Genomic DNA, 26075 nt, shown 5'->3' on the forward strand with positions numbered 1-26075 from the left:
AGGGATGTTCGGACAGAGGGGGAAGTTCGGACAGTCACTTTTCAGTTCGGGAAATTTTGTAGCTCGTGACATCATATTCGGGAACTGCCAATGAAATAGGCTTCTTTTGAGCCAAAATTCTCGGGAAACATCTTTATGACATATGTTTTTTTTCATTGGCCCAAATTACAGAGAACACCATTCGTACCAAATAGTGATTTTTTTTATTTTCAATAATATAATTTAAAAAATTCCTCATTAACTTTTCAATCCTATTTATACCATAGACTAGTGATTTAGAAAAATATGTTGCATTAGGGGTACAACATTGTGTCACAAGTTACAAAAATGTAATAATTTGTCCACAAACGAGGACGCTGCGAACGGCACAACTTGACTAAGTTACGAGGTCGAGAGTTGAATTTATGAATTGGTTCACTGATGTTGTATCAATGACAAAACAACTCTACTATGTTTTTACAATTACTGTGTTTAAACTTATTTTACAGAAAATGTATCATGATGTAAAGTCTCCGTAGTAATTAAATGATAGGTTCAGTGTCAATACCATATCTCATTACAATAAACATATGTAAGCAAAACTTTCATAGAAGGTATGAAGTGGAGTTTTAAGTATGCTTATTTTTATCAATTTACACTTCAATGAATTGATTGTGGGTTTTCGGCAGAAGTACAATGACTAAACAACTCTACCAATTTTATAAGAATACTAAACTTTAAAGGGGCATTAACTATGATTTAGACGAAAAATTTAAATACGATTCTTGTTGTTTCAAGTAGAAACAAAAGCGGAATTTTGAAATAAGATTGTGTTATGAGCAGTCAAAGTTTGGCCCAAATTTGTCAAAATAAGCTCAAAAACATCACTGATGTGTTATTGACTTGCAATTTAATAATTCAACCTCATTGAATCCGTATTCATGTGACCTTCAATTTAACTCATTAACTGGAGATGGGTTACGCATGTACCAGGCGTGTTCAGCTATTAAAAGGAAAAGAATGTCAACATTGAAAGTGAAACAAGGGTGAACCATTTCGTTGACTGATTCGATCTACAAAAAAATCATTCTTATACAGGTAAAAACGAAAACATATTTTAACTTATAAAATGAAATTAAACAGACATAGAAAAAAACCAATTGCTCGTTCTCGCTATCTATTTATATTCATACTTATGTTTATATCGGGTTATATGACCGTCGGCAGTCTTCGGATGTCATTTCGATGATTAATTAGATGGAATCGTATCGAATTAATTAAGGAGTATGATGCAGAGCTTGGTCTACCTCTTACTGATTTGAAAATTTAGCCATTTTACACAGTTCAAGCGAGTACAAATTGAATACTTCAAGATTCGATTGTTTAAAACAGTTTGCAATTTGAAAGAAAACATTCCATTTATCATGGAGAATCTTTTAAAAATAATAGCTTTTGTGAAGAATAAAAGTTACTACATAGTTTTGTTATAAACACAGTATGTCTCAGTACCCTTATGATACTACGAGAAAACATATAAGTATTTTAAAAGGTTGAATGGCTATCGGTACGTTCTAAAATAAAGTAAGTTAAATGAAGATAAGTAGTTTATATTTGAAGAAATTAAACGAAAATGAATATTTAATGATTAACTTATACTTTCAAGTATAAGTATTCTTAAACTGATTACAAGTATTTTCAGTACTTTGTTAAGTTATATGTGTTGCCAATTTGTTATGGTTTTGAGAAAGAATTAGTATATTTTGACATGGTATTCGACTTGACAAGTACTTTGAAATAGTTTTGAGATTATATTGGTTTTTTATGATTTTGAGTATAAATTTATACTTTGATTATATTACGATAAATGTGATACTATTAGTATTTATAATGAGGCTTGAATTAGGAAAACGAGTCACATGACATAATTGACATTACTCTATTTCGATGGCAATGTCGAAATACCTTTGTTAGATCACTTAACTACAAAAAAAGTTAACTGATGCAACAACCTCACAACATCTTAATTACACAGTTCAGATCAATACATGTATTTCTACAAAAAAAGGAGATATTTTATGATTGTAATTGAGATAACTTTCCACCAGAAAAAGTCTAAATGATTTAAGCAACTACGGTATGGCCTTAAACAATGAACAAAAACCATACCGTAAATACAGCTATAAAAGGCCCCGACAAGACAAAATGTGAAACAAATCAAACAAAAACACCAAAGGCCTTATTTATGACAAAACAATAAATGAAAAACAAGTTATCTGACAGCAACCATTGAATAACAGGCTCCTGACTTGGGGCAGACAATTTAGACTGTGGCGGGGTTAAATATGTTTGTGAGCGCTAACCCTCTTCATTAACTGGTACAGTGGTGTAAGACATGAGAAAAAACGGTTTCAATTAGATGGAAAAGTGTGTATTAAGTTTAAGATCTATTGATTTTTTATAAATAATTTTTCCTGCCCTGTGTTATTTGAGAAAATTATATGTTAACTTAAAACACAAAGACGTAAAACGATAAGGAACAAGATATAATTTTAAAGACCACGATAAGCAGTACCATTGCTATATCAATTCAAGAGTGACAATAGTATATATAAAAAAAAGTTCACGTATTACCAGTGCAATATTCCCTTCTATAATCATGCTTCGTGAGTGTTAGTATTTTCCGATACCCGCTATCATATGTATATTATGTTACTGTGTGAGTATATTTGATGATGATGATGTTTTTAGCATTTACCGGTGCAGATAGGGCAGCATTGACCAGGAATACGTGTCATATTGGAACAGGATGAATCCCAGAAACAATCTGTCACCATGCACTGCCAGCGTGTAGTATTATAAAGTTCTCCATTGGTAGATGCAGTATATATGCATGTGCAACGTTCACAGTAATTATTTCTAGTTATTGTAGCGCCCATTGGGTAATGTGTCCCATTCTCTTTACACGTGGAAGGCAAGGTTGTGGTCGGTATTCTTGTTGCTGTTGTAGTGGTTGGTGCGGGTGTAGTTGTAGTTGTGGTCGGCATATCTGGTACATGGAAAGACACTCATTCTTACAATAAGAAAATCAAGCAGGAACAATGGAACTATCGAATGGTACTTATTTCAGTTTGAACGAACAAAAGCTGTACTAGACTACACTTTTACACTTAATTTTTATACATTTAAAATATTTTTTATATCATTTTGCTTAAGTCTTTACACAGAGGACTTTACTAATTATATCCACCAAGTTGACAATAACAAAATCATTTGAGTTTTCAAGTTCTGACAATTACAATATATTAATCTACTCATATACTCTCAAAATCTAAAATGCGAACACTTATATTGTGTGTTTGTACAGTAAGTATTTGATACACTATTGTATTTAAAAAAAAAGAATACTACCAATGTAAAAGATAAGGATTAACAAGAAATTTTCATGTACATCAATTTAAAGTCAATATTCAGCACTAGCAATATTTTGTTCTCATATGTAAGTGTGTTTATTTAGAAATTTTAAATTATTTGAATCACGTAATTAGGTTGACCCGAGCAAACGGAATTATTCGAGAGTTCTTACACAAGTAACATGGACAAACATAAAACCATGTGCATTCAAAGCTATGTATAAAAGCAATAAAGGATCACACAGGAGAAAAAAGTAAAAATAGAAAGGAATAAGCAAACAGCTAAAAGTTATTTTAAAGTTGTCTATCAGGATAATATCTATTAACCCTTCACTCTAAATGAATGAAAAAAAAAAACTGTTAAGCAAGTAAGCAAGGTCACATATGAATATTTACCATTCTAGAATTAGGTATGTGTAAGGGAAATATGTTAACCGAAGGTTGACATTGTCAAAACCTGTATCACAGGGCTATATTTTAGTAAACAACAAAAGTATGAATATGATGGAGCATCAGTGTGGTAATAACCTATTACAAACATGCGTTTTATGTTGTTCCACAAGGTAAAGGTAACTTTTGACGTGCACTTACCGTCACATACCGGACAACACAAGTTAGGGATCATCTTTGTTTTGTAGCATTGAAGTCTTGGACAACTAATAGAAACACATTCCCACTGATTTTTACTATTAGGGTCTTTACATACACAGGTTGTGCATGAATTGTTTTGGAGGCGGTGTCCGACTGGATACTGTTCACCTTGATAAGTGCATGTTGTAGCCGCTGGTGCCATACACTGGTGTGCATAGCATCCGTTTCTACAACATTTCTGCTCGTTTGGACATTCAGAATCGGTTTTGCACATTTCAGCACAAATTCCTGAACCTGATGGTGCAGGACAATCGCCATCTTTGACTTCTGTAATTACAAAGTAAAATTTATTGATCACTTGTTTGTTTCCTTATATTTGAATACAGACACACTGGGTTTTTGAATATCAAGAGGAAAATATCCTACATTATCTATTCAGATGTAAATTGTGTAATGAAACCTATAGGGTCAAAATGTGCTCGCTATCGTGGTAGCTACATATGTTGGCTGGATACCAGCACACAAGAAAACAAAATAAAATGGTTCTTATCATCAAATACTTTAGTTTTAAGTGTTCAGTATCTCTTTCCTTGTGTCTCCGTACACCTGTTTTGTTTTGATTTTTTTATGCATATTTCTTTGAATTTCTAATTCCGCTTTCAACATAATGGGTTAGGTATCGTGTTCCTCTCCTTGTTAAAAAAGATCCACTTAATATAATAAAATCCTACGTTCCGAATAATGATATGATATTCATTGATGTATATTCATTGTTTGTATACAGTTGGGTTGGTTCGGTTGCTGTCTAATGACTATTTCCCTACATCTCTTTTTATGCATCGTAGTTTGTATGGTATGAATACATTAATGTTAGATTCAAGTTATACTCACTGACTGCATCGGGAAAACGAGTTAATAAGTTAACTTTTGGCAGCATAAGACACATGTTATTTTGAATTTGTAGAAGTACATTCTAAAAAAGTATATTATAAATACCGAACTCCAAGGCAAATTCAAAAAGGGGAAGTTCATATAAACTGACAAAATCAAACGCTATCAATCAACGGAACATGTGAAAAACAGCTGCCTGAATTGGTACAGGCATATTCTAAAATATGATTACTCAAAGGCATTTTCTCGTTATTCCGTTCATGGAAACTAGTATCATAATAAAGCATACACATACACACTGTCACCACCATATCCATCAGAAAGTTGATAAACGCGTTTTAAACATACATTGAAAAACAAGCATGGCTCAAAGTAAAAATTTGAGCGCAGCGATCCCAAAATATTTCTTCGGACTTAACTCTCTGAAACCAAAATGTACATAATAATACTTCAAAGAAGCATGACATGTCATACCTACCTTTCTCACACGACTCCCCTTCATAGCCAGGAGGACAAGAACACATTGGTCTATATATTCCATCAATACAACTTCCGCCATTTTGGCACGCTGGGTCACACACAGCTACAATAAGACACGGTATATATACTTTTATAAATGTCATTATTTAAGGGACTTATATCAGATTTCAACGATCAACAATTAAATTTAATATACACTGTACAAAAAGTTGAAAATCACTTCTATTTAAAGTAATATTTCAATATCATGAGTTATATTTGCAAACCCGTCAGTTGTATTAGCCACTACTATAGCTATTGGGCTGTTGGCAATCCTGTTTTGAATAAATAAAGCATTAAATTATTATTAAAGTTTTTTCACACACATACAAACACAGACGTATGCATTAATTTGTTCATGCCAAACAAACTCACGCGTTTCACACTGTTTTCCGGTATATTTTCCATCGGGACAAATACAAATAGCTTCTCCATCTCTGCCAGAACAAATTCCATTATTCAAACAATGAGGAGTGCATACAGCTGGAAATGAAGGATAAAATGTTAACATCTTGACGTATATTACATGTCTAATCATTTTGATTTCTCAAGTGCAGGGAATCATATATTAGTAACTATTGCATTATCATTGTCAGTTTAACTTTAAAAAAAATCAATTTGCTGTTTTGTAAACGACAAATAAATATTATTCAAGAATTTACCATTACATATAAATACCAGAAGAAGTTACTTTTTACCATAGTGCACAAGGAATTTTACAAATCGACTTAACGTGGAAAAGCACATCGCAAAATATACCACTTCCATGATATTTGTATGATTACATAAGTGCTTTTCGAGTATAAATATCTCGAAGACTTCTGATCATATTTTTATCATGCATAAGATCATAACATAAACAGCTTTATTCTAACATACAGACACTAACAAAGTGCATTCGCGATAAATTGTTACATACCAGATTCACAATGTTTCCCGGAAAATCCGTCCGGACAATAACAATAGTCGTCTGCAGGAGAACCACCATTTTCACAGACAATTTCTTGAGTGTTGGCATCTGTTTCTACAACAGTGAATTAAGGAATAAAACAAGTTGCTTTTAAAAAAAAAAAGACAATACGTGAACCTTAGAACTTTTTTATTCTAATTATTAATTCAACTGAATAGGAAATTATATATCAGTGTTATCTTGGCCATGTGTGTGGAGGATAATATTTTCTTTTTATTGTAAATCATTACAATTTTGGCATGTTGAGAGAAGCGTTAAATTTAAAGCAAGGAGAGAAAAAAAAAATTCACAGACGTATAATTTCTTAAAGAATAATAATAATTCAAAACATGGACGACACATGTACCTTCTTCCAAAAATTCATAAAATTAATCTAGAAATAAGTAATGAGGCATTGCAAACTGGTCAGCTAGCAGGACACATTAATGTTTGTTACCGACCAATCATCAACAAGTGTAACTCTCCCGCTAGAGATACTTACTTGATCTAATTATAAATATAAAAAAGAAGATGTGGTATGATTGCCAATGAGACAACTCTCCACAAGAGACCAAATGACACAGAAATTAACAACTATAGGTCACTGTACGGCCTTCAACAATGAGCAAAGCCCATACCGCATAGTCAGCTATAAAAGGCCCCGAAATGACAAATGTAAAACAATTCAAACGAGAACTAACGGCCTAATTTATGTACAAAAAATGAACGAAAAACAAATATGTAACACATCAACAAACGACAACCACTGAATTACAGGCTCCTGACTTGGGACAGGCACATACATACAGAATGTGGCGGGGTTAACATGTTAGCGGGATCCAAACCCTCCCCCTAACCTGGGACAGTGGTGTAACAGTACAACATAAAAACGAACTATAAAAATCAGTTGAAAAAGGCTTAACTCGTCAGATGGATACAAACAGAAATACTACACAGAGTGGACGTGGCCGGGTACTTGTATATCCCAACAACAAATAGACACTAAGCACAGATCTGAGAGTACTCGCAGTTACTGACAGCTAGTTCAAAGCCACTAACAACTAATTTAAAAAATCGTGCATCTAAGACTAAATTATCAATTAGTACACATCCAACATCCAATTATTGAAGAGGCATAACTTTTACATTCAAGATATAAAAAATTTCATTAATAAAATAGAGTCACACGAGGTAAAAAAGTATGCATTCTTATTGCCTATGATGAACGTCAATGTACACAAATATGATCATTGATGACAATTTAGAAGAAATTGTTATCAATGCATTAGAATTTATTGACACACAGGAGAATATACTTTAAAGATTCTCAACAAAATAGAATTAACTGCATTTGTTAAATTAATTCTTAGAAACAATGAATTTGAGTTTAATGGACTGTTATACAAACACATTATAGGAGCGTACCAACCAGGTTATTAATTTGTACTCATTAAAATCTTAGATAAGTTCCAATAGAGAGAAAACATCAAATTACACTATCAATAGTGATGACGGTTTTATGGTCTTCACAGGCAAATTAGAGTAAGTTGAAGATTTCTTTAACCTTGCAAACGAAATTGACCATCTACTTAAGTTCTAATATGAGGTGTCGACATCTAGGATGGCCTATTTAGAGGGTGGTAAAGGGTTATTTTCGTGCAACGTTTTCGGCCTTTTTATTTCACGTGTTTCCGTGTTTCGACGTTTTATGTGTCGTTTCCTCGTGTTTGGTTCGGTGTGCGTGCTTCGTGTTTTCCCTTAATTATTTTCCGTGTTTCGTGTCGGTACTCTTATTTTCTCGTGCTTGTCCCGCATTTGATCAAAAAGTAAACCGGGACTAATTCAAAGTCAGCCCAAATATTGTTTTAAATTATAAACTAATTAACTGGTCCCAAGATATTTATTAATAGCCTATTGTATTACTATGATAAATCGGATGCAACTAACGGACGCTAAAAGGTGACCACATGCAGGGTCGACATGTCCATTTATAATGACTGCATGCATGATGTCCAAGAAAGGCCGAGTAATAACTTTTGGTACTTTTTTCCTTAATATTTACGATTTTATTCCTTGGCTTCGTTTTTCCAGAGTGTTTTTTTTTTCCGTGCAAAGTTTTTGCGATTTGTTATTTCACGTGTTTCCGTGTTCAGACCCTCCTTTTTACCACCCTCTATTTAGAAACCGAAGTGTACAAAAGTGAACGATTCCATAATAATGGAATTCTTGATGTTAAGTCACATATATTAAAAACACAGAAACGTATCAATATTTACTAATCACTAGTGCACATCCAAAATACACATAAATTTAAGAGCATTACAGTGTGAGAATAATATAAGAAATTTCTACTTCTACCACTAAATGACCACCGTCATTTGGTTGACTATCCTGTCACTGTTTGGTGTGCGCTTGCATACTTAACAAGTCCAAAATGATTTTAACAGAAAGGAAATAATTTGTGCTGTAAATCATTTATACGTGGTGCAAATAAAAACATGGGACTTGAAATTTAATGTGCATGCAGTAGTCTCTTGAACGAGTCAAGACTTTCTGCAGCGGTCACTGAAATAATAGTGACATCAATGAATTAAATAAACATTTAATTAACTTACAAGATAACTTAATTTATAGAGAATACTATAAAAAGGAAACAGTAAAAGTTGTAAAAATGTATATTAACGAACAGTCTTTATTTTACTTGTTTTATTTTCATTTTAAACAGATTTTTTTTTATCTGATTTGTGCATAATGATTTTATTGTTACAAATCAAATCCCAAAGCCCACTAGCTATAACTCATTATGCAGAAACCACAGCACTATTTTAAAATATCTCTCTGTGAATACCTAGACACAGATGTTTGATACCATAGGTCGTTATAATTAAATCTTGACCATTTAACTTTCACTTGTTTATCAAAGGGTACAACTGTCAACTTTGCTCAAGTCAGTAAACCCTTGCAATGCATAAAATGTAGCTTTACAATAGATATACATGTTTGAAAAGGATCTATAGAATGTTTATTATCATATATCAGATAAGTGAATTAGCGATCTGTGAAAATTTTTTATTGCCATGTTTTAAATATCTTAGATACACCGTATGGAGGTGCTCTTAATTGCAGGAAGCTAATACAGATAAGATGAATAGGTGTTCCGAATGAACAATAATTTAGCTTCCGAATATTCCTCCATAGACTATATTTCTAACTAATAAATATGCGTGAACCCTCAGGGGTTCACGCAATAATTCGTCGCTGTAAGTATACCTTTGCAAGTAAAAGTTTCAATGTATACTGATTTTAAAATTCTTTTAACATATATAAAAATGATAACAGGAATCACAAAAAATATTGGACAATACAAGAGACAACACAAATCCGCAACTACTCACTCCTCCTAGAAATAAACATACAAAGACAAAGAAGGGCTAGGCATGGTCCAGATACTCTCACTTTGTACGGACACATGTGTCCCCTTCAATCATGTTTATAATTTTAAGTTGCATAAATTGTTTGTTTAAAATCCCAAATTCAACAATTTTAAATAAAAAAAACCATATACTAGTATCGGAAACCTTCTATCAAAAATATAATAAAGCAAAACAAATGAAATAAAAGTAATTAACAAAAACTTACCGATCGAACATTGGCCATATTCATCACGTGTCCATCCCTCACAACATTTTGGTGTACATGTTGCCTCAGTCACATTGTACTTAAAACTGACAACACAGCCTTGTTTATATCTACAATAAAATAAAAGTGTTGTCTATGAATTGTTTTAACAATAGAAAGTTGGACAATTATTGCTTGCATTAAGGTGGTACATAACACTACAGGGAGATAACTCTGTAAAAATCAGCTGAACGTTTCAATCACGTTCTATTGTTAAGGAAATATTAAGCCTCTCAATGATCAAAATTAGTGATTGTCAAACTGCTATATATCCAATGAAATTTTTCCTATAAAGTGTGTGGTTCAAGTGTTTTGAAATTTTTATATTTTTATGAAAGGGTCAAAGTAAATATTTTTTGAAAATTAAACGAGCCAAATTAATTTTAGTCAAGGTGTTTGGTACCACATTGTGTCGTGTCTGATATATAAGCTGTATACTTATTTGTCTCTCTACAGTTATTTCCGCCTTGTTGTAAACCAACTGCTTTGCTAGTCTCTTTAAACACATATCTGTCAATTGTTTAATTGAAACCTTTACTCATAGTGTATTTAATGTATACATGTTAATACTAATAACCATATAAGTGATTGCTGTTGGTTACTGTCTGTCGTTTTTGTGTTTCATTTATTGTTTCAACTTAAATCAGCCCGTTGGTTTTCTTGTTTGACTAATTTTATATTTTGTCATGCCGGAACCTACTACAACTTCCTAAACTGCATGGATTTTGCTCATTGTTGAAGACCTTATAGTGACCTATATTTGGTTATCCACGTCGTTTGGTCACTAATGGATAGCTGTCTCATTGCCAATCATACCACATCTTCTTATTTTAATATCAGTTTTCCTTGCCTGTGTCTTCTTGCTCTGTAGTAACATATATCCGACGAGTTAGTAGGTGTAACTTTACATTTCCTGCAGTACTTAATTGTCTGTTGATATGTTTTTATCTCCCAATCACAACACTCATGATTTTCATCATCACGTGAGGGACAGTGTCCGTGTCTAAAATAAATAATAAAAAAGTGTTAAAACAAATAACATGTATAGTAGATAGCGTTCTGGTCGCAATACACCTTTCCTCGAAACATAGATTTACCGATCTCCTGTCAGATATCTAAATTTTATGTATGCGGATTGTATATCACGCATATCTCCTTTTTGTACCTGATTTTGTCTGAGAAGTTCTCGCAAATCCCTATTAGGGGCTCTTTAAAATAGATTTTTTTTAACTTTAAAACATTCGTTGATTGAAACTTGATGATGTACATGTCATTAGGACTATGACATTTTTTGTTCCAATTATCTTTATTTAAACCACAGGACATATTCCTGCGTTTTAAAGGACCCTAAGGGAAAGGTGTACTACGATTGGTAGAGAGTGTCGGTAATTAGCAGCCTAAATTATTAAAGGCATCTGTTAAATGTTGTTTTTTTTTTATTCAAATTTATTTGTGTTACAGTAACTATCTTTTTTTCGTTTTGCAAAAACCTTTTATTGTATTATTCACTCAAGCAATTGGTTGAAGAGACATTTTTTTTTTTTTAATATTCTAATAAATATATTATCATTTGTTGCTATATTCACTCGATCAGTTGACAATGCGAAATTTGAAAATAACGTAGCATCTAATTTACGAGTTTTCTAGTGACTTGTATGTTTTATATGGTTAATTATTTAATACAACAGTAACTTAAAAAGATGATATTTTTAGAAATTCATGTCGATCGTATTAACACATTCCAACACAGATTTGATAGCATGAATTTGGATTTTTAACAAATCTATGTATAGAAATTATTCAGAAACAAGTTGTTAACTTTCAAAATAAAAATAAAAAGATGTGGTATGATTACCAATGAGACAACTATCCACCAGAGACCAAAAGACGTATATGTAAGCAAATTCGGGTGATTGTACGGCCTTCAAAAATGTGCAAAACTCATAGTGAAAGCCCAGTAACGACAACCACATTACAGGCTCTTGACTTGGGACAGACGCATACAGAATGCAGCAGGGTTAAACATGCTTGTGAGTGATCTCCTTTCCTAACCTGGGACTTTGGTGTAGGAGTACAACATAAGAACAAACTATGAAAAAGGCTTAACGACTCATCAGATCGACACAAAGTGTAATGTCACCGGCGCTCCATATGTACTTTTTTGGAATTATCGCTCTTTGTTATGGAATCCGTTCCATGTCGGACATTAACTGAAATTGAAATCTTGAGCCAACCACGGCGTAAGTTGAACTCTTTGTATATATCTGAACATTTACCTTATTGTTATAAATCAGCACAGAAGATGTGACTTTGGTTGTTTACCTGTTTTTATGTTTTCGAGGCGTATCTTCAAAGAATATGTGCGTTGACCCACAACACAAAGAACATTTATTAGAACGCTTACAAACTATACAAACAGTTGTTTTTCATTATAACATACACTAAGACATTCAATTAATCCATTGTTGAACTTTAATTAGTCATTTTAAAGGTTTATTGTAATTTCTATAAATATCCTCGCTCGTGAAAATTTTAAAGTATGGAAAGCCATTTGTGTCATAAAATTGTTAAACGTACGTAATTTTCAGAATTGTAAAAGTGATTATCTTTGTATTTTCAGTTTTTTACCATCATCCTGTAGATGTATTAAAGTTTGAATAATCTACTTTGGTTATCTGTTACGCAAAATCTATGCACGAGGCATAACAGTAAAAAAGCCCGTAACTGGTGAGAAGAATTTGTGCCATCATGTCAACATTTTCTAGAGAGGCATCATCTGAGGAGCAATCAGACATTGCTGCTGTGGACGAGGATGCAAGACGGAGAATTAGAACTTTGACACTTAAAGGGCAAGACCATTACGAAGAATCAAGAGATTGGCATACTCGACAGATAAAGAAATTCTGGAGTACAGTTGACGCCGTTATCGATACAGCAGATTCGCTGAAAGATAATAACCTACTAGAGCTTCAAGAGGTTCAACGAGAATTGACGCTACATGCAGACCAATTTTCAGCTCTCTGTACTATCTACCTAGATTTTCTCATGAAGTATAACACCAATGAGAGCCTTCAGGAAAAGTCATATTTCGAAACAACTTTTCGAGGCTACAGAATATTGATAGATGCATCACTAAGAAGTCTTCGTCAGCGGATATCAGATGCATTACGCAAAGATACAGACAGAGGATCAGTCAAATCCAGTTCTTCCAGACGATCTGGAGCTAAAACAAGTAGCTCACGAAACTCGAGTGCAAGTTCCGTGTATCTTAAATCCAAAGCTAAAGCAGAAGCAGCAAAGGTACGCCTGCAATATGTTCAGGAAGAAGCAGAATTAAAAAAGAAACAAGCTACCTTAGATGAACAATTTGAAATAGAAACTGCTAAGTTCAAAGCAGCAGCACAGAAAGAAAAGGCTGAATTAAATGCAGATCTTGAAGTCCTAGCATACAAAAAGGAAGCAGCTGCAGCAGAAGCTGAAGTCGAAGTGTTGCAGTCTGAAGGATCAGATGAGCGAACTGAAAGAAGCTGTTCAGGAATTAAATCTATTGCTAGTAAAAGAACACTAGCCTATGTAGACGAACAATCTTCTCTAAAATCACACTCTGTTTTACAACCAGGAAAAGAATTTGAGATTCCATATATTGTACCGTCAACAAGAAACGAACCTCAAAAGGTATTTGATATCCCGTATGCGGTACCATCATTGAAAGGTGAACCTCCTTTACAAACATATCAAATTCCTGAAGAGACACCTATTATGGAACAAGCAGAAATCCAAAACAGAACAACAGAAAAGATAGACAACAGTGTTACAAGTGACCTCACAAGATTTCTATTAAAGAAAGAGCTACTTTTATCACGCTTAACTACGTTCAATGATAAGCCAGAATTCTATTGTACTTGGAAGTCAAGTTTCACAAACATCATGACAGAATTACAAGTTACACCTTTAGAAGAAATTGACATGTTAGTAAAATGGACTGGTCTTGAATCGAGGCAACATGTTTTAAACATTAAATCTTCTAACCCCAGTAATCCCAGTTTGGCCCTATCCAGAATATGGGAACGTTTAGAGGACCGTTATGGCTGTCCTGAGATGGTTGAAGCTGCACTTAGGTCAAAACTCAATGCTTTTCCGACTATTAATGTTAAAGACAACAGACGTCTATACGAACTCTCAGATATAGTTTCCGAAATAGAATCTTTGAAACTGGAACCTAAATTCAAATCATCTTTAGCTATGTATGATTCTTCTATAGGAGTAATCCCTATTGTTTCTAAGCTACCTAGAAACATTCAAGAAAAGTGGACTAACACGGCAGGAAAATTCATGAAGGATAAAAAAGTAATATATCCTCCTTTTGAGTGCTTCGCTGAGTTTTTGAGAGAGCAAAGTAAGATCAAGAACAACCCTAGCTTTATGTATGAATACGACTCTGTTGTCACAAACCGAAAGGAAAAAGGAAATTCACGAAATGTCAATGTTGCAACTAAGAAAACTGAACTACAAGACAATTCCAGGTCAACAGAGAGATCAAGAGATGAAAAACAATGTCCTATTCACAATACCAATCATACTCTAAATAAATGTAGAGCCTTTAGGAACAAACCAATAGACGAAAGGCGAAAATTGTTGAAAGACAAAAACATTTGTTTCCGATGCTGTGAATCGAATACTCACATACAAAGAAACTGTCCAAGTAGTGGTACTGTCAAGTGTGACATATGTAATAGTAATCATGCAACTGCTCTTCATGTTGACAATTTTCATAAGAACGTTAACACGCCGCCGAAAGCTTTATCCTCGATTGGCGGGGAGTCATTGCAAAACCCGGAACTAAGTTCTACAACACCAGTTGTAAAAGCAATGTGCTCTCAAGTATGTGGAGATTACTTTGCAGGAAAGTCTTGTGCCAAAACTGTACTTGTAACAATATATCAGAAGAACCAGCGTGCTAATGCTGTTAGGACGTATGCATTGATAGATGATCAATCAAACAGATCACTCATGAAGCCGGAACTTTCAGCCTTACTCAATGCTCAAGGCGATGAAATAACCTATACACTTTCATCTTGCTCTGGAAAGGTGAACATTACCGGTAAGAAAATTTCGAATCTAGTCGTCGAGTCTTTAGATGCAAATGTTTCGCTGGATCTACCTCCGTTAATTGAGTGTGATGGTATACCGAACATTCGATCTGAAATTCCTACTCCGGAAATAGCTGCATACTACAATCACCTCCGGGACATTGCTGCAAATATTCCTCCGATTGATGGAAATTGTGAAATCCTGTTATTATTAGGCCGAGATATCATCGAAGCTCATCATGTCATGGATCAGAGAATTGGACCGCGAGGTTCGCCTTATGCCCAGAAACTTCCACTTGGATGGACTATAATCGGTGAAACATGTTTAGACAAGACTCACATGCCTGAGGTCGTAAACGTGAACAAGACATTCTTAGTGAAAGGAGATCGTCCTTCGCTTGTTCAACCATGTATAAATGCTTTCGAAGTCTATGAGAAAGATTCATTTGGAAAAGATGTGTTCCAAACAACCAATCATGACGACAAAATTGCAATGTCAATCGATGACAAAGAATTTCTGAAGATAATGGACAAAGAGTTTAAACAAGACGACGATAGGAATTGGATTGCACCGTTACCATTTCGAGAGGACAGACAACGGCTACCGAACAATGAACAACTTGCTATGAAACGAGCTAGATCACTCGACCACAGTCTCCGTAGAGATAAGACAAAAATGCAACATTTTCTTACTTTCATGGCTAACATATTTGAAAACGGCCATGCTGAGCCAGCCCCCGAACTTGACAATAATTCAGAATGCTGGTACTTACCTATTTTTGGGGTCTACCACCCCAAAAAACCTGATCAGTTACGAGCAGTGTTTGATTCATCTGCAAAATATGGAGGCGTTTCATTAAACGACGTTCTTCTCTCAGGACCAGACTTAACGAACAGTTTGATTGGTGTATTGATGCGCTTTCGTAAAGATCAAGTCGCTGTCATAGGAGACATTCGTCAAATGTTCTACTGCTTTCGAGTAAGTGAGGAACACAGAAACTACTTGAGGTTTTTGTGGTACAAAGACAACAATCCGTCAAATGAGTTAACAAAGTATCGCATGTGCGTTCATGCATTCGGCAACTCACCCTCGCCTGCAATAGCTACGTATGGTCTGAGGAAAACTGCTGCTTTAGGCGAAAATGTGTACGGGTCAGATGTAAAGGATTACATTGAGAACAATTTTTATGTTGACGATGGTCTCATATCTCTACCATCTGCATCAGAAGCAATCAGCTTAATGAGGAGGTCAAAAGATGCTCTTGACAAAGTTGGAAACATTGAACTACATAAAATCGCTTCAAACAACAAAGAGGTTATGAACGCTTTTCCACAAGAAGAATTAGCAAAAAACTTGAAGGAAATAGATCTAGATTGTGACAGGCTACCGTCACAAAGAAGCCTTGGTATTAACTGGGATTTAGATTCTGATTCGTTTACATTCCAAGTTGACTCCGGAATTAAACCTTTTACAAGACGAGGGGTCTTGTCGTCAATAAACTCTATATACGATCCTCTTGGATTTATTGCGCCAGTTGTTATAAAAGGAAAATTGTTAATGAGGTCATTGATTCAGGAAAGTCAGGACTGGGACTCGCCACTCTCGACACAACAGTATTCAGAGTGGAAAGATTGGAAAACTTCATTGGTTGATCTTGAACATGTTAAAATTCCACGCACGTACTTTGCCGAACCTTATTCTTCCACATTAGAGAAAACAATTCATATCTTTTCGGATGCATCAGAAAAGGCGATTGGAGCAGTTGCGTATTTGAGTGCTCAAAGATCAGATCACGATCGTCAGTATGGATTTGTTCTAGGGAAAGCTAAGGTAGCACCATCACATGGTCACACGATACCTAGACTAGAACTTTGTGCCGCTGTTTTAGCAATTGAACTTGCAGAATCTGTTACAGAACATCTCGATATACCACCGGATAAATTTCGATTCTTCACTGATAGTAAAGTTGTACTTGGATATATTTCAAACGATTCTAGGAGATTTTACACTTATGTAGCCAACAGGGTAGCTAGAATTAGAAAGTTTTCGAAAGCAAACCAATGGTCTTATGTACATACAGGAAATAATCCTGCAGATCAGGCAACAAGATCAATCGCTGTAAAGGATTTACAAACAAGCATGTGGCTTCATGGACCAACTCGTACCATAGGTGAAAACTCGATCAGTGAAACGGAGTATCAATTACAGGACCCGTCTGAAGACAAGGAAATCAGGAATGTGTCATGTCTCAAAACGAAATTTTCAGACATCTCTAGTATGGGATCACAAAGGTTCGAGAGATTCTCAGACTGGAACAAATTAGTAGACACTATTGCTAGACTTCAACATATCGCGGAGTCTTACCAAGGAAAAGCACACTGTCACCATGGAAGAGGATGGCATCACTGTAGAGAATCCTTAAATCTCGTGAATAGCCGAAGGGCAGAAATAAATATCATCAAAGCTGTTCAGGCAGAGACTTATACTGAGGAGTTACTGAGTAGTGTAGAAGGCAAAAACATACCAGCGAACAGTCCGTTGGTCTCTCTCAATCCATTCGTTGATCAGGAAGGTATATTACGTGTAGGAGGACGTTTATCTCATGCTGATATTGGGATTAACGAACAACATCCCATCATTATTCCAGGCAAACATCATATCGCCACTTTGTTGATACGAAAATTCCATCATCAGGTAAAACATCAAGGAAGGTTGATCACGAATGGAGCAATCAGAACTGGTGGTTATTGGATAACCGGATCGAAGAGACTTGTGTCTTCGATGATTCACAAGTGTATAATCTGAGAAAATTGCGAGGCAAGCTGCAATTTCAGAAAATGGCAGATCTTCCTGTCGACCGTTTGGAACCTGGACCACCTTTCACTTATGTAGGTGTTGACTGCTTTGGGCCATGGGAGATAGCAACTCGGAAGACGCGTGGTGGTGCTGCTAATTCGAAGAGGTGGGCCGCTCTCTTTACCTGTCTCACCACCCGGGGAATACATATCGAAGTCCTTGAAGAGATGAGTAGTTCTTCATTCATTAATGCCTTTAAAAGATTCACATCTATACGTGGACAAGTGAGGCAAATTCGATCAGATTGCGGAACAAATTTTGTAGGAGCAACAAATGAACTAAATATAGATACTATTCGTGTGGACGATGATAATATTAAGGACTGTTTGTACAAGTCTGGAGTTACATGGGTTTTCAATGCACCGCATTCTTCTCATATGGGCGGTATATGGGAGAGAATGATTGGCGTCACGAGACGAGTCCTTGATTCAATTCTTCTAGAGAACGTAAAGGGTGGACTCACACATGAAGTACTAATAACTCTTATGGCAGAAGTGACAGCCATCGTCAATTCTAGACCATTAGTTGAAGTTTCAACAGATCCCGAGGACCCAATTCCTCTTACTCCAGCAATGCTTCTGACTCAGAAGCCTAATTTGATAACGATTGAAAACACATTTGATATGACCAATATGTATAGAGCTCAGTGGAAAAGAGTCCAGGTACTGGCTGATATGTTTTGGAGGAAATGGAGAGTCGAATATCTCCAGACATTGCAAAAACGTCGCAAATGGCAAACAGAAAAACGAGACATTTCAATTGGAGATCTAGTATTATTGAAAGACAGTTCTGTTCATAGATGTAGTTGGCCTGTCGGCATCATAACTGACACTTTTCCAAGTCAAGACAAAAGAGTCCGCAAAGTAGCGTTGCGAATCGTACGTAAAGATGGCGAAAGAGTCTCATACATCCGTCCTATAACCGAACTAGTTGTATTAATGGAAACTGATTAATAGTGATATATATATAATATCAGACGGGGAGTGTAATGTCACCGGCGCTCCATATGTACTTTTTTGGAATTATCGCTCTTTGTTATGGAATCCGTTCCATGTCGGACATTAACTGAAATTGAAATCTTGAGCCAACCACGGCGTAAGTTGAACTCTTTGTATATATCTGAACATTTACCTTATTGTTATAAATCAGCACAGAAGATGTGACTTTGGTTGTTTACCTGTTTTTATGTTTTCGAGGCGTATCTTCAAAGAATATGTGCGTTGACCCACAACACAAAGAACATTTATTAGAACGCTTACAAACTATACAAACAGTTGTTTTTCATTATAACATACACTAAGACATTCAATTAATCCATTGTTGAACTTTAATTAGTCATTTTAAAGGTTTATTGTAATTTCTATAAATATCCTCGCTCGTGAAAATTTTAAAGTATGGAAAGCCATTTGTGTCATAAAATTGTTAAACGTACGTAATTTTCAGAATTGTAAAAGTGATTATCTTTGTATTTTCAGTTTTTTACCATCATCCTGTAGATGTATTAAAGTTTGAATAATCTACTTTGGTTATCTGTTACGCAAAATCTATGCACGAGGCATAACACAAAGCAACAACAACAAAAAACTAACAGAAACACTAAAGACACAATGTACAGATCAATGAGTTTTCACAGTTACTGAAAACTATTTCAACAGCTAACTACAACTAATAAATAAATCATGTTTTCCCAATTAAAATCAATTAATACACATCCATTGGATTTATTATAAAACGTCAAAAACAATCTGAGAAAAAAACATGACATTGTGCAATACCGAAATATAAGTATCGGCTGGATATAGGATCATAAGAGGTAAAACTTTATAGGGATAAATATTTAGTTATGTTTTAATTTATTTATAACAAAATCAATGTAAGAACTGATAAAAACGATATTCAAAACTCTTATGACAATGTTGAATTTGTAACCTTTTAAAATAGATTAAAAAAAGGATCGATATACTTACTTATCGCACCTCGGATAAATTATGACGTTATGATTGGTTTCATGCCGTCACGTGGTGACCCGCTATGGATCCGAATGGGGTCAGTAGATTTCATATGGGGTTCATAACGTCACATTTACTATTAGTGGTGACGTCATCGATTAATGTTATTGTATTTCATTGCTTATTTTTATACAAAACTTAGCAGGAAAAATCCCATGTGCGATAAATTCGTTATACGGTTCACCACTGACCCCCTACGGACCCATAGAGGGTGAGTAAAATCCATAGGATATTCGGCCTTCGGCCTCACCCCCTATGAATTTTACTAACCCTCTATGGATCCGTATGGGGTCAGTAGCAAACCATATAACTTCATAAAAACACACACACACAACAAAACCGTACAGATCAACCTGGCAGCTGAGTAATTCTTGAAAACAACACGTATACACGGAGAAATTAGCAGAAAACGATTTAACCTATTTCTACCTCCGCCATATTGGAATCGTGGTAACTGCAGTTTAACACCAGTGACTAGGCAGATAATAGGTACGGTAGCATTCCTCTAGCAGATGTCGAGGTACTATCAGTGGTATCGGCCTAGCATTCCCCAAGCATAGTTAGACCTAAATATCCCCTAGTATTCCCCTAGCAGTGATATCGATCTAACATTCCGCTAGCAATTGTGTCGACCAAGTTTCAGTGAATTTGGCTTGGCTTATCTTTTGGTGCATTTGAGACAATTAACGAGAGAAAACGCGACCAGAATTAGACATGAGGTGATTTATGTCAGACGTCAGACAGGTGTGCCTGATTCTTTTCAAATTCAATTCTCGGATCTTGTGTATTTATGATTTGCTTGTGTCTCTTGCACTTTACTGTACACTTAAGTAGGTGGTTATAATAATACCAACTTATACAATTTAAATCGTGATTGTCAACACAAAGGCTGATAATAGAACGTGACTTGCAAACCTATGGACCAGTAGATACAGAGATTTAAATAACACTGTTAGAACAGACGTACTTAAGTTATTTGTAAACAAAAATAATGCATTAATCCTTGTCTGTTCTTAAATAGGAATTCAAAATGATCTCCGATTATTTAACCTCGGTTCAGTATCCATTGTCATTAAATCATAACCGTGGTATGTTTAAGTAATACTCGATAATTTAAGTACTATCAATTAGAAAAGAAGAAGCAAAAAAGGTATAAATACCAAATTATTTTTGTATGACTTTCTTTTTCAAGTTTTTTTATGGAACATAGGCGGCAGAAGAGAAAGAGGCATTCCCCACTCCGTTGAGTGTCAAAAGTTTCATCGATGTTACATGAATGCAAAGGTGAATATGATAATATCAAATTGTCTTGAAAATCTAACACATCCGTGACTGAATTAGAGTACCTACGCCTTATTTTAGCCTGGATTTTAGTTATTCGTATTGTCATCTGATACAGTCATGCTGATTATAAGGTGTTTTCTCTGCTTTCAAAATCTTTCTATTTGCACCCGTCCTGTTTTTGGGGAAGGTTAACTTTCGGGTAGTAAGACCCGTCACGGCCAGACTGGGAAACTTAGTAGGCAAATGCTTAAATTAAATCTGTACCGAAACAGTGTGTTTAATGTCATCCTTTACACAATAACAACCCATGGGGGTGCTCTTAAAGGAGAAAGATACAGAACATACGTACATGTGACATATACCATTGGTATTGGTGTCGGATTCGACCCGAAACTTGTTAATTATTGGTAATATTAATTTATGGAAAGCAAAAGAGCCTGGAATGGTGTAATTTTTCTTAATCACCACTATTGTCCTATAGTAGTTATATATAAAGTTGAATTCTTTGGTTCGTCGTTTTAACGTCATGCCGGCTAACAAAATTGGACCTCGTTATTTTAGTAGTATAGATACATCATACAATGGGAAAATTGCAAACATCTTTTTCCTACCATTCTTTGTAAGAAAATATATTTGAGTTTTATAACCATTCTAATCTGTATAACCCTACACTCCAAATTATTTTCTGTGTCGCTTATGATGGGTCACTTCTTTTCATTCATAACCCAAGTCTTTATATTAAATAATGTTAAATATAGACACAGTGAAATAATTGTTAAAACCTCCAAATCTTCTTACAGGTGGATTTAAACGTGATTTAACTTTACACAAATATTTGAACTTGGAAGGAAGATTGGAAACAATCCAATGGTGTCAAATTTTGTTTTTTTCGTTAAATGTTAAGGTCTGACAGACACAATAAAAACATGTCAGACAAAATATTGTATGAGAATGTTGAAGATCACATTTTCTCAATAAAAACATACTATTTTCGCCAAGGTTTCAGCATTTTGTTACAGGATTAAGACATCTTGTAGCACTGATATGCGGTGACTAAAGAGCACAACAACAAAAGTTGATGCATCAGATGTTTTCTAAGTTATAGCTACCATCGTTTTATTAAATCTTGATATAAAACCTCTATAAGTACTCGTGGAAACCAAACGTACAGGTACAGCGCTTTTATTGTTGCTTTACGTCATTTAAAGATTTTAAGCGTTGCGAATAAATTCGTTCTGTACTTTTCAATTGATTTTTATAGTTTATAGATATGTTGTGATGTTTCACCACTGTCCCAGTTTAGGGGCGGGTCGGGCGCCCGAGCCGGAGCACAAACCTGAGATCAACCCCAGTTTTTGGTGGGGTTCGTGTTGCTCAGTCTTTAGTTTTCTATGTTGTGTTTTGTGTACTGTTTGTCTGTTGGTCTTTTTCTTTTTCAGCCATGGCGTTGTCAGTTTATTTTTGACTTATGAGTTTGAATGTCCATTTGGTATCTTTCGCCTCTCTTTTTTAATCCCGCCACATTCTGTATGTACCTGCTTGCTGTATATCATATTTGTTTTTCTTTTGTACATGAAATTGGGCCGTTAGTTTTTTCGTGTGAATTGTTTTACATTTGTAATGTCGGGGCCTTTTATAGCTTGCTATGCGGTATGGGGTTTGTTCATTGTTGAAGGCCGTTCGGTGACCTCTAGGTGCTAACTTCCACGTCATTTGGTCTCTGGTGGAGAGTAGTCTCCTTGGCAATCATACCACATCTTATCATTTTTATAGTGTCGTATATATTCATATAAAACGAAAAACTAGGTGGTCCCACAAGATTGAATAGCTATTCTTGATTTTATTTTGTCAAAATAGAAACAAAAAGTATTTTCATCAGAACCCAAGTAATTATTGACTTATGCGTCGTATATTTTTCATTTTACTCTATATGATCTTGAAAAGAAAAGAAAACTGCTATTTCCATTAGTATCTCTATGTAAAATTTGACCTCCGCTGGCGGTCATTTCAAATTTTCTATCAGCACAAAATTACAAAGTTCGTTAAGGGCTTTGATATGAACATCTGACAATTTTGATTTCAATATACTGAGCAATCCTTGGGATGAAGTTTCCTGTGATAAGCCAACCTGAGAATTTAGAAAAAATAATCATGTTGGCCATGTTGGTTGACGAATTTCACCAAATAAAAAACACACATAAGGGACTTTTTAAGTAACACCTCTGCCAAGCGTAGTTTCATTTTGTTCAATGTTTCTCAAAAGGAAGATCAAAATGCGAAAAGTTTTGCGGACGGACAGACGACGCCGGACGCCAAGGGATGGCGAAAACTCACATGGCTCTGGAAGTGAACTCAATACGAAGAAAGCAATTACGAATCGGAAATAAGCTAAAGGATTTTTAATGTTTAACTGGATATGAGAATGTGAAAAGATCAATGTTTAGTTACTTCTTGTTCACAAAATAGGTCTCCTTCCATTTAAACAATCCAGTTCAATACTGATATATTGAAAACCTTCTCCGACTTTAAATTCGTTTACAATTTTTTTTCAGTTTACGTTCAATAAAGTTAATTTATGGCTCTTGCAGGAAAACCGAACATTCTTTTCTTCTTGTGTGCGTGTTTGTGACGACTTTATGATAATTTGGGCTTATTATGTTATCATGTAAAATTTATTCGAATATTTAATTTGATATTTAAATAGTAAACCAGGATGTACATGTACCAACTAGAAATTACATATCTCGGAAAACCTCAGATTAACTGAAAAATTTGAAAGAACGTCGAGTTAAGGCATGACATGAAGTGTACTTATACTTCTGTGAATACAGCACAAATGTGTTAAACCTTTCGGAATCAGATTTAGGGATAAATAATTCAGAAGGATACACTACCATTCAGTACCGACAATAGCTTTCGGTGTCTTATATTAGACTTTTATTGAAAAACAAAATACTAATTAATCCTACCTTCTAATGGAGGCATAACACCTACCAGTTTTTTTTTCAATAAATTAAACAACTTAATTATAGTAATACAGGGTCGTGGGTTAAGGTATTGTGCAAAACCAATCTAACTATAAGTGTCGCACAGTCATGTAAATATAGTTTGAACCTTAATCAATCTGTTTATTTTGAGCCGAACAGAAAGATTTTTAGCGACAAATCTTTTACGTGTTTGCATATTTATGAATTAAACAACCATAAAATAAAAAGGTTGGGTATATAATACCTAATTTATAAATACCCCTTATATGAAACCAGCCTGCCATATTTCATTTTCATGGTATTACTTTGGGAATCAGATATTCCTGATCTCATTTTTTTTTCGGTATTGACTCTTGGCACAAATCAAGGTTTTGTGTGTACAGGTTTTAAATTATTGTTTCTTTTTGCATAACTTTACTAACAAGATTGCCGTTTCAACAATTTTTTGATTTTTTTTGCTTCAGTTAACATACAGAGTAATATGTGTGCTCCCAATTTAAAATTTTGCTGTTTCAGGATTAAATAATTTCAAAATATGAACGAAGAAAACAAAACAAAAATACGTTTCTCGTGTTTTGTTATAAGAATGTTAGAAGTTCAGCGTTAAGTTACAGCTGAGTCGAATAAAACAGCCTGTTTGCCAATTAAATTATCCAATATATAGTGACTAAGTATTGACATGCAAACAATGCAGTACAATATCGGCTAGTTGATTGAATATAAACATTGATATACTTTCTCCGACCTTCGATTTCAATTGGTTTCAAAATTTAATTTCACGTTCTGAAAGTTGAACTTAAATCTACTGCAGGATAACGAAACATTCTTTTCATGACTTAGATTTAAATCTAATTAACCAATGAAGTTGTACTTCCTTGTGTGGAAGTTATGATAGTTTCAGCTGATTATGTAATTATACAATCATGGCTATTCAAATAATGAAACTGCAAAAGGGTGTTATAGACAGAAAATATGTTTCTCGGAAACAAAATCCACATTATCTGAAAGGTTAAAATCTAACAATAAGTGAACGTACACTACAACAAATGTAAATGAATTCTCCATTTGGGATAGGACTTTCTACATAATGGATGCTAGATCATCTGAATTTCATTCTGATTCGCTTTCATTGTGAGCTACCAACATGAACCTTTGGTGTTAAAAACATTTTACACAAAACATTAATAGAGTAAAACATGAAAACATATCCGTCATCAAACTTTCTTCATTCAAATGATAATCACCTATTAGTTTTTTGGGGAGATAAAAAACAAATATATAAGTTGACGAGAACAATGAATACGTAGACAAGGCATATATGTTGTTTTGGTAAAATGTTCATCAGTTGAGACACTTTTCTAGATCAGTCTGAATGTTAAGTGTCGTTCGGTATAGTTAAATAAATTAGTTGATTAATTGAAAAAAACAGACTGAGGAAAGTTCGTTTTGCGGAGACCTCAACTGGTTCTATATGCATATGTTTGAACGCGTCTTTTGTAACTTTGTTGATTTTAAAAGCATTTTTTTCTAAAATTGATTTTGTCACAACATACTATAGCTCTGAATAATAGAAAAGATGTAGTGACGTCATTGGTGACAGCAGTTCGGCAAACCATGTTCACCAAAAGGATTTCTAATGGTAACCCAACGACCTTCAACGATTAGCATTCACCCAATCAATATAGAGAGATCTTAATATGAGGAGTTTTAGATTAGTGAACTTCCGATCCCTATCCGTAGAAGAACAGACTGTACAATTATAATAAACATAAGAATGATTCAGATTTCGCATTACGCGTGTTTCTATAATAAACTTCATATGATCGTTCGA

The 26075-nt window shown here is 34.6% G+C and overlaps 2 protein-coding genes across 23 annotated transcripts in view; one reads left to right on the plus strand and one right to left on the minus strand.

The window, feature by feature from the left end:
* The window catches only part of LOC127725641 (kielin/chordin-like protein), a 77674-nt gene that overhangs the window by 36372 nt on the left and 15227 nt on the right, over positions 1-26075 (minus strand). For 16 of the 21 annotated variants that reach the window (XM_052232725.1, XM_052232726.1, XM_052232730.1 and 13 more), the window contains exons 2-8: positions 10868-11020; positions 9979-10088; positions 6310-6414; positions 5766-5873; positions 5350-5454; positions 3981-4307; positions 2735-3025 (exon numbers count right to left, since the gene is read on the minus strand). In XM_052232725.1, coding sequence (XP_052088685.1) covers positions 2735-3025; positions 3981-4307; positions 5350-5454; positions 5766-5873; positions 6310-6414; positions 9979-10088; positions 10868-11020 — 1199 coding nt within the window. The remainder of the gene's footprint in view (positions 1-2734; positions 3026-3980; positions 4308-5349; positions 5455-5765; positions 5874-6309; positions 6415-9978; positions 10089-10867; positions 11021-26075) is intronic. The other 5 variants (XM_052232731.1, XM_052232740.1, XM_052232736.1 and 2 more) reach the window with 1 other exon arrangement.
* LOC127725642 (uncharacterized) lies at positions 12151-19522 on the plus strand. Of its 2 annotated transcripts, none has more exons than XR_007993079.1 (2): positions 12151-12257; positions 19440-19522. XR_007993079.1 is itself a non-coding variant. In XM_052232744.1 (2 exons), exon 1 carries the CDS (start codon positions 17946-17948, stop codon positions 18915-18917), a length of 972 nt encoding a protein of 323 aa, XP_052088704.1. In that variant the 5' UTR covers positions 17921-17945; the 3' UTR covers positions 18918-19059; positions 19440-19522. The 2 variants fall into 2 exon arrangements, 1 of the variants encoding a protein (XP_052088704.1); XM_052232744.1 differs by lacking the exon at positions 12151-12257 and adding an exon at positions 17921-19059.

This window comes from Mytilus californianus, unplaced genomic scaffold (genome assembly GCF_021869535.1).
Source record: "Mytilus californianus isolate M0D057914Y unplaced genomic scaffold, xbMytCali1.0.p SCAF_15, whole genome shotgun sequence".
Lineage (NCBI taxonomy): Eukaryota > Metazoa > Mollusca > Bivalvia > Mytilida > Mytilidae > Mytilus > Mytilus californianus.

What these genes read in the sequence shown, in the direction of transcription:
- LOC127725642 (XM_052232744.1), top strand. Translation starts at nt 17,946, where the DNA reads ATGGCAGATCTTCCTGTCGACCGTTTGGAACCTGGACCACCTTTCACT.